Below are 13,078 nucleotides of genomic sequence, written 5' to 3'. Positions count from 1 at the left end.
GTGTTAAGAAAGGCAGAGGTAGACCTAGGAAAACTTGGGCTTATTGTATTAAAAATGATCTTAATTTACTAGAACTAAATGAAAATATGACACTAAATAGGACGCAATGGAGAAAAAGGATTCATGTAGCCGACCCCACGTAGTGGGATTAAGGCTTTGTTGTTGTTGTTGTTGTTGTAGGATATCCAGATAAAAATTTCATCATCATGAGTTTCAAAGCTCTTAGATCTACTTTAAGATGAGTTTTGCACTCTTCTTAAAGCCTATCAAAAAGCTTAGGTCATTGAAGCATATCCTAACCGAATTTTCACTCAAGATATTCCTACAAAAAGTTTTTCCCATTCTAAATTGAGTGTGATAGCTCATCTCTACTGCTTCATGAACACAAACAAATTTTAGATACAATAGCAACAACAAAAATTTATCTCACTAAATGCGGTCGGCTACATGAATCTTTTTTCTCTATTGTGTCCTATTGAGTGTCATATTTTTATTTAATTCTAATGAATTAAGTTTACCTTTACCTAGCTTAACATAAGTCGAATCTAAAACATCTACTCTCCTAACCGGATTATCAGATGGTCGATATTTAATGTGACAAAACCATCTAAGATGACTCTCTCTAATCTTGTCTGCCACTAGAGCTACACCAACTCTTTCACGAATACCTTCGTTTCACACATTTTATCTCTAATTGTCTGTTTGGGGCAGTTGCAGCTTATTAAATAATCTGCTGATAAGTTAATTAAAAATAATCTGCTGATAAGCTAAGTGCGGTGACTATTATATTTTTTTTTTTGAAAAAGCTAAACCGCAGCTAAAAAGTTGTCACCGCACCTAGATAGGTGCGGTGTGAAAACACTATTTTCAGCGTTTAGAAAATGCATAAGCTGTTAAAACCCAGTTTACCCAAACATGTCAGGTGTGTTTTCAAAACTCTACCGCACCAAATAAGCTGCCCCAAACAAGTGGTAAGTGTCAAGCCTAGGGCTGTCAGAAAAGCTCGTTGTTCGTGAACAGTTTATGTTCGGTTGGTCAGAGAGTTCGTGATTGATTCGTTCGAAAAGCAAACGAATCGAACACAAACAATTTTTTTTGTTCGGTTTGCTAAACGAACCAAACACGAACAGTGATGTGTTCGTTCGTGTTCGATTCGTTAATGTTCGAAATATACAATAATTTAAAATAGTTATATATAAAAAGAAATTACGATATTTTTAAAATAGTTATATATTTTAAAAATTTATCATATTTTACAAAATTAAATTCTATAAATTATAATATATAATAAATATTAATAACATTAATAATATATTACTATTGATTATATTAATATAAATATTATAAGGTTATAATTAATAAAATATATTATATATTAAAAAAAACCCTAGAGACCTAATTCTAAACAGCGACCTTTACCTTCTCCACTTCTCGAAATTCGGCCGCGCCTCCCTCTTCCGAACCTTCTTTTTCTCCTCTAAAAATCACGAAAGCTTTTCGCCCTGACTGTGAGAGTTTAGGGTTTGTTTTTTATGTTCGTTCTCTACTCTCTATTCCTATCTATCTTCGAGCCAACGTTGGTTGGGCTGCTCGTTGCTCGCCTGCTCGGTATTATTGTACATTTGCTTGGTTGCTTGATATTCTTTCTTGGTTGGTTGTAAGACTATTGAGGTGTCCTCTTGGAGTATATTTTCTTTGATATTTCTTATTTATTCATGTAGCCGACCCCACGTAATGGGATTAAGGCTTTGTTGTTGTTGTTGTATTTCTTATTTATCTTCAGTTTTGCCTCTTACCTTAAAATTTCTTAAATGTCTTTTAATTTTTGTTTATTGAAACCTAGTTTTTGAAGCTTATGGGAGTGAGAATGTTGGTTGCTGCACAGAGTAACCTTTCTTCGCTCTTAAAGCGAGGAGGTTTGAAAATAAATTTCATGGGAACAACACGGGTTTATTTCTTGTGCATTTGAGGGTAATCCATGCTTCCATGTGTCGATAGTTTAATAATAGCAGCACACAAGTTGATGGAATAGTCATGACTCATGACATTGCAAGGTATATTGAGTTTTTGGTTTAGGGGCATTTGAAATTTGCATGCTAGAATGCTTTGATACATATATTAGATCTAAGAGTTTTTGGTATCCATATGTATCTAGGAGTTTTTTTGCTCTTTTAAGTTACAGATCAAATAAACATATCATTCTTCCTTTTTATTTACATAGAAATTGCATTATAAAAGTTACTTTGATGAAAGGGAGAAGAACTATAGCTACTCTGTTTTAATATGTAAGAATATAAGCTATGCTCTTCTTTTAAAACAGCATAGCACTTTCTTTTTTATCTGCTATTCTGAAATACATAAGTATTAGTTTCACTTATGTTTTGAAACATGATAATATCGGCAAATTTCTGATATGCAGCAAGTGTAACTATTTGTTTGGAGCCATCAAATGTTAAATGCTTAGTCTCTTTTAACAACTATTGGCGAATTTCTGATATGTTTTCCAACATTTTTATTAAATTCAACCATACTTATAAATGTTTGATGAAAAATATTTATAGTATTTGGAAGGGATTAATGTTAATCAACACTTTCATTAGGTAAGTTCTGAGCTCAATTCCACTTTTCATATACTTCTTGGCGGCTCATTTTCGTACAACGAGCTTTCAATGAAATTCCTAATGTTGGTCTTTGCCTCACTTCTTGGGACTGCTCTAAACAATAAATACGGAATTGTATGTGCAAGTAGTGTTGAGAATTGGACCTTATTTAGGGTCTAATTGGTACAAAATGAATCTTGAAGAAGTTTAGGGGTATAAATCCAGAGGTGTAATACCTTTTTTTCTTCATAAACTTTATTTGTTTAGATATCTTGTTTGAACAATTTAGCACTTGGAGTCTGTTTTGTCAATAATTTTGTGTCTGCTAGGATGTAAATTATGTAATGATTAAATGGTGTTATTTATTCAGTCTTCAACTGACAACTGGTCATCAACTCATCGTTGATGATGTAATGATAAAAGAATATTTTTGTTGAAGTTCTAATTCACCTTCAAAGGTTATTTACTGCTTCTGATAATTTGAGAATTTATAATTAAATTGTTGACTTTTTAATAATTTAAATAATGCAAATTTCGAATATTTTGAAAAAATCAAACAATTTGAATAATTCAAACAATTTAAGAAATTCAAATAATTCAAACATTTCGAATAATTTAAACATTTCAAACAATTCGAACTTATTTCGAACAAATCGAACCGAACACGAACAACAAGTTTAACAATTTCGAACATGAACTTATTTCAAACACAATTAATTTCAAACAAACTGAACACGAACACACGCTCTGTTTGTTCATGTTAAACTCGTTTACACCTCAAGTCAAGCCACTCATCCACCCAAGCGTTCTCATCTCAGCAACAATTAACTTAATTTTATGATTCTCCTCTATATTAAGTGAGAAAAAAATAGGAAATTTTTAATCAACGCATCAGTAAAAGGAAAATCAATTATACCTTAGAGGACTGACAATAGCCGGAGGAGAATTAGGGAACCAGGTGAGAACCAGCCTAACAACTAAAAGCGTATTATATATGTTCAAGAAGTTAGAAATTCCGTTCGCCACCAAAATTCCGGCGACAGAATCCCCGGGAAGAATTGCAGCAAATTTATGAACAGACAACGAGCTGCGACTCCCGCGATTTCCGCAACGAACCTGGCAGAAGAAGAGAAAGAGGAATCAATAAATTAGTAGAGAGAAGAATGACTATAAGAAAAAGGTTTCACTTTGGACTACCTCAGCGAAGAATGTGCGGATTTCGGTGGAGATGGAGAGGAGGGGCTTAAGCCAGGGATGATCGGCGGCAGAGGTAACGGCAGCTTCTAGGGTTTCTAGAAGCCGCGCTACGGCGGCGGGAGGTCGGTCTAGGAGAGGGGGCTTCGAGTGGAGGCGGAATGAGGAGGATACGAGGCCCGCTTGAGGGGAATCGGTGGGGAGAGGAGCCATAGTGCTTCGTCTGTGTAGCGCGGTGAGACTGGTGTTTAAAGAAAGGGGAAAGGATAACGTTGCTAGGTGAGTACCTCGGCCTTTCGTGGATGTGGTTTGATATATATATATAATAATAATAATAATAATAACAATGAGAAGCTATTATACGAGTCTTCATTCACTCTTAATATGCCTAAAAATTCAAGTACTACCTCCTTAAAATTGCGTAAGAGGGAATTCGAACATCCAACCTGAGAGATCTTATACTGTGGATGTCAATCAACAGATCGAGGCACACGCGTCTATCTATATATATATATATATATATAAAATTGAAAGCTATTATATGAGTCTTCGTTCACTCTTAATATGCCTAAAAATTCAAGTACTACCCCCTTAAAACTGCATCAGAGGGAATTCGAACACCCAACCTGAGAGATCTTATACTGTGGATGTCAATCAACAGATCGAGGCATGCGCGTGCACGCACACACATGTGTGGGTGCCACGTGCATGCCTCAATTGATTGACATCCATGATATCTATATATATATATATATATATGTATGTATATATATATAAGGAACTAACAAGAAAATCATCAATCAATGAAGCTTACTAAAATCACAACAGAAGATGTACTTGAATGAGTCTAAAATTGAACAACCAACAAATAAATTTTCAATGTGTTTAGATTGATCCGAGAGAAGTAAAATTCAATCTCATAAGACCATGATAGCATCTAAAAGCTTGATAAGCCATTTCTTGCCTTTGATTATCCATAAAAAATGAGAAGAAAAAAAAACAATTAAGGAGCAACCCACCAAAGAAAATCACTTCCATTTGAAAACCACATCAAAACAATAAGAGAGCCAAGATATTCAATTTTGAGAAAACTAAATAGGAAAGAAATATGGTAAAAGCAAATACACAATATTAGAGAGAAAAGATTGATAAACTACTAAGAGCTCGAAACTTACCTGCGAACAATACTAAAATTCCTTCCAAGTAGTAATGAATATCAAATTCAATAGTACTGTAAAAAATGGATGGAAATCATCAGAGCCCAACCTATCTCAAACTATCAGCGAAAGATTAAATATAAATTATTTCTTATCAACTTACATCTAATAACCCAAACAAAAGACTATAATAAGAGCCAAAATACCAAATAATGTGGGAAAATTTAAAAGAAATCATTAGCCAATGAAGCCTTTTAAAATCATAGCAGAAAAAATTCAGAATGAGACAAAAAAAAAAGAAACAACCAACAAATAATCATCCAATATATTAAAATTCTAACCAAAAAGAAGCAAATATCAAGTAAATCAACAAAACATAATCAACCACCAAAAAGAACATCATAACAACCAAGATAAATCACCACAAAATAAGCTATCAAAAATAATCTAAAAAAAAAACTATAAAAAACTTTAAAACTCATAATCTTTCTCTAACTGATCGGCAGAAATGAGCAATAAAACCAATTCAAGAAAGATTAAAAATCATAAAGAGTTTTTATATAATTAGAGATATTAAACTTAAATTTTCATCTCCATTTTTTGATATTAACAATCCAAAAAATTTTATGGAGATAAAATCGAGAGAATAAGAAGAGTTTCTAAATACTCTATTGTTTCTTTCCACCATATATAGTAAGAAGTGGAATGAATTGAAAGCAAGTAAATTTTTTTAGAAATTTTACATAAAATATTTTCAGCATGATAAATAACTTGAAATGAAACTGTTAGGTTTAATGAAGAAATTCTCGTTAGGAATGCAACCTTTATTAAGGAATGAGAAAAAGAGCATTCAAGTAAAATAGGAGAGTCAGATTCATGGTATTAGAGCTTAATATGCAACTAATATTAAAAGTAATACCTATACTATGAAGTAAATCATCTGTTTTAAGACCACAATGAAATATTTTTCACATATGGTAAGCATAGCTAATAGCCTAAGCTTTGAACCAAATCAATTTATACCAATCAAAATGAGAGAAAGTTTAATACTGAAAAAAGTAAATATGTTTATGTAAGCAGATATCAGAATATTTCCAAAGACAATAAATTCTTTCTGATATAGGAATGACATATATAACATGTATATAATATAAAAAGAATAATATGATTATAGCTAAGAGTCAAGTTATTATTTTAAATAACCGATAAAGTTTAGTATTTTTGGGATCTTGAACTATGTGAAAGATAAATTTCCAAACTTTTCAAAATGAGGGGCCCCATAAAGCAAAAGATTATAATAAAAATAAAGAAAATTTGAAGAAGTTTCTTTAAACTTAAGACGAACCTTGATTTTAGAAACAAATGTAACTAAATATTTTTAAAGAGAAAAAAAAAACAAATAGAATGATAATGTTTCATTCAACCAACTAGCAAAATAAGTAAAAGCATTAAATATTCTCTAAATTATCACTACTTTGCATAAAGAGTTTTGAAATAAGTATTTTGAAATACAGAGGTAACCAATTTGTCAAACCACGTAAATCTGTGTCCCTGCTTGTTGTTTATGTGTGAATTTTTCGTTCAAATTTTCGCTTTATTGCCATCATTTTTTCACACCACGTTGGTCAACACAAATTTTAAAATTTAGCCAGGTGGCCCTAGGGAGGCGTGCCACTTATAGCTGAAAATTCAGTCCCTCCTTGTAATTGGGGAGATCTCCTTGGGATTATAAAAAGACTAGGGGGATTAACCCATTTGTCATGTTCTAAGTGCCATTTAATAAGCATTTTTTGCTTAATTAAGCGGTACTTTGGGGATTTTGCATGAGGAGGCCGATTTAGGTTCTCTCTCTTCCTCATTTTGCCCATATCGCCTCCTTATTTCAGTTTTTGAGCAAGTTAGGAGAGCTCGGGAGAGCACAAAAGAGAGGGTCATCTTCCTCTTGGAGATTTTTGTAGGTGCCTTGGAGAGAATCTCTTGGAGCAATGGGGTTTGAGGAAGACTCTTTATCTTCCTCAAGGAGAGAGCTAAGGTGTTAGTTCTCTTCCAATATTGACTTCATGCTACCAATGATTATTGTTGCTTGATGCTGCTTATCTCATATAATCGGCATTACCTCCAACACAAAAATCTTAATTTTATTTTGCAAGCACCTTAAGAAAACAATGATGAGCAACAATCAAACATTCAAAAATATATATTTCAACCAAATATTCAAACATATATTTCAAATATATGATTTTAATTATAATAGTTTTAAATATATTAAAATTTTAATTTCTTACAATCATGTCACATTTTAGCCTTCATTTTAATATACCCACTTATATACAAATTTCATTGGGGTATTTACATATATTTTACATGATTCTTATGTATTTATATATTTAAGAACCAATTTTACTTACCTTTACTAGATCCAAATCATTCATATCACCTCAAGAATATCACAATTATTAATTAAAAAAATAAAAACATATATTTTCAAGCATAAATAAAATGATATAAAAATTTTTAAAATTAAAATATTAGTTATGTAAATGCACATCAAGTGTATGTTATATATGTAAATACATATTTTCATTTATAATTATTTAAGATAAAGGACAAGTTATAAATTTCAAGGGGCATCCTATAGGCTATAACTACCTCAACTTTAAACATGTGGTGGATAACAAACTTCAAACGTTTACGTTGACCATAAATCTATGGCAGCCGTCAAACTAGTCATACGTGGCATTTTTTAATTCACTTTAACAAGCCACGTCGGTATGGTCACAATATAGTGTCAAATTGAATGTTCCAAATCCGTACCCGCCAGTCATCCCTTCAGCTTCAAAGTACTTCACCATCCTTTTTCTGCTCTCCCATTCAACAATTCGAGCTCAATTTCTCCTTCTTCTCCATGGCTTCCCCTCTCCTTAGACTAACTCTGTCCCGGAACCCTAACCCCAGGAACGTGGTACTACTCCATCCCGCAAGATTCATCAAACAAATTTGCCCCCTCCGCGGCGGTCTTCGCGGCCCCGGTGGTGCAGCGGGCGGGTCGGTTGAGTCTCTGAGATTAATCCGAGCAAAGGCCGTGGAAATTGGAGCTCCAGAGGGGGCCATACAGCATCAGGATTCAAGGTATTCGACCATTCTTCTGGAAGTGGGCGGGATGATGTGCGGCGCGTGTGTTTCCCGTGTGAAATCGATATTGTCCGCCGATGATCGGATCGAATCGGTGGTCGTCAACATGGTCACCGAGACGGCGGCGTTAAAGCTGAAACTAGTAGTTGACGAGGAAGGGGTGGAAAGGGTGACTGAAGAGCTTGCTGGGAGGCTGGTGGATTGTGGCTTTACGGCTAAGAGGAGGAGATTAGGACAAGGGGTGGGGGAAAACGTGAGGAAGTGGAAGGAAATGGCGGAGAAAAAGGAGGTATTGCTTGCAAGAAGCCGTAATAGAGTGTTTTTTGCCTGGACGCTGGTGGCTTTGTGCTGCGGATCGCATGCTTCACATCTCTTGCATTCTCTTGGAATACATGTTGCACATGGTTGGTTTTCCTTGCAAAGCATTGGTTGGGTTTGTGTACAAGTAACTAAAAAATTGCCTGTCAACCTTTAATTGCCAAATTCTTAATTACACTGAAAGATTTGATCTAAATTGGATGTGTTATACAGGGGCCTTTTGGGATTTGCTGCATGAGTCTTATTTGAAATGTGGTATTGCAGCAGCTTCTTTGCTTGGACCTGGAAGGGGTAATCTCTTCACTTTCCTATTGAATATGTTCATGCAATATGTTAGTTTTATGACCATTAATCCAGAAATCCATCTTAACTAAACGGAAAGGTACCTTATGAGGTCTACTATGATAGCTGAAAAGCTGCACGAATTGAGGGATTGTGCTTAGGGTGCTTGACTGCTTTATTCTATGGTCTGTGACTTTTTATCTATAAAGTTTTGGGAATTTACTTTGATAATTTTTTGTACATATATTTTTTTCTAAAGTTATAAATAGTTGAAAAATGATAATCCATGAATGTTCTGTATGGTTTTGGACTAGTTAAATGTGTTGGTGACACACAATATTTTACATATTCCTCGCAATGCAGCTGTCAGTTGCCTTCTATGGATTAAATCCAAGGGTGTTTTTGTGGGGGGGGGGGGGGGGAGGATGAGGGTGCATGTGATCCCCCTAACTTTTTTTTATGTTTAATTATGTCATAATATATTATTGGCATATATTGATATTCCCATGTCATGCAATGTTTATGGTGCTAAGCATTCAATTTGTGCCCCATTCAAATGATAAAAATGAATGCTTTTATTAAGAAAATATTTTGGCTTTGCCATTTATTAAATGACATCTTATCTGACAGATTGATCTGACCATAATATGTTGTAGAAACAATAATCATCAATTTATGTCCTTTAATGCAGAAGCTTATGATAGATCATATGTGAACATAGAGGTCAACTTGTTATGGAATCAAAGTTCCAAAAGGGCATCACATTCTTCATGAAAATTATTCTTGTAAATGGAATGATGAGGATTTTCTATTGTTTTGCTAATGCATATGATGCCAGACGTAGTTTCATACAATTGATAAATGTATATATGTATGTATATATATATATATATAACATTGCTTAATTTTAAGGCATGTGTGTGTACTTTCCATGTCTATAGATCTTCTTTTAGATGGCATCAAAGCATTCAGAAAAGGCTCACCAAATATGAATTCTCTAGTGGGTTTTGGATCAATTGCCGCATTCCTAATTAGTTATGTGAGTCAATTTTTATAACTAGTTTTGATATTGATAGTTGTTTTCTCTTGAGTTATTTCCTTACTCTTGTGAGATGCTTCATTTAATAATCAAATTTTCTTTATTGCAGGTTTCACTTTTGAACCCGGGCCTGGAATGGGATTCTTTCTTTGATGAACCAGTGAATTTTGTTTCCATAATTATATTTTTCATCTAATTTCATATTGATTTTGGGTCTATTTGGGGCAGTTGCAGCTTAATAATAAGTTGCTGCGTAGCAGCTGCTACAGGAAACTGCCGCAGATAAGCTGACTATTTGTTTGTTTATTTTTTACAGTTTAAAAACAGCTGTGCTGCAGCTGTTTTTGAACAAATAACAATTACGCCCCTGTATAGTAATGCGACTTGCAACAGAACTGTTCATACCAGTGCTTTCTATACTTTAAAAGCAAATATCAAGTGTAGAAAATTGCAAAATAAAAATAAACACTTCACTTAACAGTGAGTAGTATGTCTACTAAAATGAAGAAAAAAAAACTATTAAAATAATAACTAATAATATGATAATATTATTTTTAAAATGGAGACAACGTATGTTACGAGCTAAGTCGTCTTCCATGGAATCTTCCAGCCCATTTGCTCACCGAAAATAGTCGCAGTCTTCCGTGATTCTCCGTGAGCATCTATAAAACTGCCTCATATAGCTATGTGGGTGACGTGAAATTAGCAGAGAACTTCGAAGTTCACAGTAGCAGTGCAATCTTCTGAACGTACCAGAAATCGTTGAGTTTATCTTTCCCGGATCCTTAAAAAAACAGCCTTAAACATACACAAGTAAAAATTAATAACAAAAGTAATTAATTATAGTTTTATGCAGCCGTGAGGTCGCAGAGAACTCAGTATATAAATTAACGAATCAATCACTACAAGAAAACAACATACCTTATAAAAAAAGGTTTTTGATTGTCTTTAATCCATGTAATACCAAGCTCGTGTGTGCCACATATGTATATCACCGAAAAAGGTCATTTAGAAGAACCTCAAAAACCGTAGCACCGAAAAAAAGAGAGGAACTTTGTTGCCTTTATTAGGATTTCATATGTGACACCAATCAATAACACCATAAAAGCTATCTGGAAGAACATGTAAGGTCAAACGTGTCATCATAGACCTCCAAAACTCACAAAAAGAAAAAAGAAATGTAATAAGAAAAACACAAATTGCGTAAAAAACCCAAAAGTAAATATCAAATGCATATTAAACAAAAATAAACATGAACTGTGTAACATACTGATATAATAAATAGTGAATATTTTCAACAACCATTACAATTAATTATATAATAAAAACTAACATTCCCTCAAATCACCCTCAAACTATCGCATTCATAATTCATTCCATTAACTCTGTCATCTCACTTACAGATTCTCCGTATTTAGTGCAGGTATCGGGAACATCATTTTTGGCCTGTGACAAATAATGTTTAAGACGATACTCATTTATCTTGGCAGTGACATGTTCATGATCCTCGTCTGCCTTATAGAAGTCGATATTGCGGGAATAATGCCGCCAAATATAATTGTGGAGAATCATGGTGACAATCATAATCTGTACCTGTTTGGAAAACGAGTAAGATGACATATCACAGAGTATAACTCATTTATTCTTCTAAATACTAAAAGTCCTCTCAATAACATCGGGTAAGAATGAATGTCTTTTGTTGAACATTTCTTTCTTGCCCCGTGAGACATTGCTGTCTCGCTCAAAATCAATTATGTGATATTTTGAATCAATATAAAGCTTAAAATAGTCTCATTACAACGGATACCCAACACCGACTAAATAGTGTTTACTTGATGTGAATTGAATTAATAATGTTAAAGGAAAAAAAAGGAGAGTTGCTTAGTCTCAAGCGAACCTGTGAGTGGATGTAGGAAGTTGTATTTATTATTCCGTGTTGCAGATTTTAATATTTGTTTGTCACCGGTCATGACAAAAGTAAATCACATGTTGAAGTCGCACATCACCATGACATTCTGCATTGAGGACCCACAATGACTGATGAATACAATTTTTTTATTATTTGGAACACGCGCATCAACGTGTGTTCCATGGATTGCTTCAATACAATTTTAGAAAGATAATGAAGAGTTACGTAATTATGATATTTATATGAAAACTGAATGTAATTAATGAGAGGAATTACCTTAAAACATGACATATAATGTTCCATTTGAATGTATGCTCTATTGGCTTTATGACTTGTAAAAAAAAGTAACACGTGCATTCAACTTTACTGAAAAGTATTTGCAAATTGTTTTAGAAGAGTGCTGAAATCGCTCCATTGATCCCCACATTGATTCATTCTGTGATAATATGTAGAGGGTTGTTGTTAACACCTCTCGTAAAGTCGTTCTAGTGAGCCATGAAATCCATGATTTCTGTGTAGTTTTCTCAACTGATGGTGAATACTGCCCGTATCATGCGAAAAATATTATTAAATCTCGTTGGGTAGCTCACAAACAACTCTCCAACCCATTTGTCACCAATATATGAGGATGTCATGCAAGGGAAACACTCTAAGTACAAGTTTTAATATTCGTATATCAAGCATACTGCAGCTGCAATTCTCCTTCTATTCGTTTGTCTAGTTGCATCCATGTATTTCGGTATCGAAGTGGCTAATTCATAAGCATCAATGAATTAACTAAAATCATATAAGTTTAGAAACAAATCCAACATAAGCAAATAACATTACAAAAGTAAATAGAAAACATTAAATCTCTCAAGTGACAGTTCAAAATAACATAAATATCCAAAACATCATGAAAAATCATAAACAAATAGAAATGTCACACAAGAATCTAATAAAAAAGTGTCCCTCAAATGTCACAGCTCCCGTGAAAATAATACAGGTAAGCTGCCTTTCGGGCGCCTGACACGTTATAAAAAATTCTCTCAGGGTTGAATCTTCAAGCAAATTCATAGAAAATAAATACAACGACATGCCCTCATAAATTTCTGAAATTGCATCCAAAATTCGCATAACCTACTGGACAAAAGATCCTTGTGAATAGTGATGGGCCGGTCATTGGTGTATGAAGCCACCAACTGTGAGATTTGGCTTCTAAGGAAAGCAACTACCTCTTTTTTTTTCAACTTGAGAACTCTTTGATCGGCTCTTGGACTCAATGTCGGCACTATTTTTGGTATGGGGTTTGCCCGTAAGAAGCTGTCGGTCATCGGAATTGAAATCCTGTTACCCGCTTCGGAAGGACGTTTTTTTTTTTAAAAATTTTAGTTTTGAAAAAGATGAAGTCAAACTGACCCCATAATTTTCATAGTTTAGATGAAAGAGCGCTTTATCTCAAATCATG

The 13,078-nt window shown here is 33.8% G+C and overlaps 2 protein-coding genes across 2 annotated transcripts in view; one reads left to right on the top strand and one right to left on the bottom strand.

Moving 5' to 3' along the window:
* Positions 1–4,079, bottom strand: part of LOC110025818 (ylmG homolog protein 2, chloroplastic) — an 8,247-nt gene extending 4,168 nt beyond the window's left edge. The window contains exons 1-2 of the mRNA XM_020726479.1: positions 3,798–4,079; positions 3,517–3,716 (exon numbers count right to left, since the gene is read on the bottom strand). Of these exons, the coding sequence (XP_020582138.1) occupies positions 3,517–3,716; positions 3,798–4,007 (410 nt within the window). The 5' untranslated portion in view covers positions 4,008–4,079. The remainder of the gene's footprint in view (positions 1–3,516; positions 3,717–3,797) is intronic.
* A 3,729-nt stretch (positions 4,080–7,808) lies between these two features.
* The window catches only part of LOC110025803 (copper-transporting ATPase PAA2, chloroplastic), a 59,028-nt gene continuing 53,758 nt past the window's right edge, over positions 7,809–13,078 (top strand). The window contains exons 1-4 of the mRNA XM_020726461.1: positions 7,809–8,487; positions 8,615–8,692; positions 9,625–9,722; positions 9,832–9,882. Of these exons, the coding sequence (XP_020582120.1) occupies positions 7,857–8,487; positions 8,615–8,692; positions 9,625–9,722; positions 9,832–9,882 (858 nt within the window). The 5' untranslated portion in view covers positions 7,809–7,856. The remainder of the gene's footprint in view (positions 8,488–8,614; positions 8,693–9,624; positions 9,723–9,831; positions 9,883–13,078) is intronic.

This window comes from Phalaenopsis equestris, unplaced genomic scaffold, assembly GCF_001263595.1.
Source record: "Phalaenopsis equestris unplaced genomic scaffold, ASM126359v1 Scaffold000333, whole genome shotgun sequence".
Taxonomy (NCBI): domain Eukaryota; kingdom Viridiplantae; phylum Streptophyta; class Magnoliopsida; order Asparagales; family Orchidaceae; genus Phalaenopsis; species Phalaenopsis equestris.
Note: the sequence above shows the minus strand (reverse complement) of the source record. Positions and strands in the feature narration are given on the sequence as shown.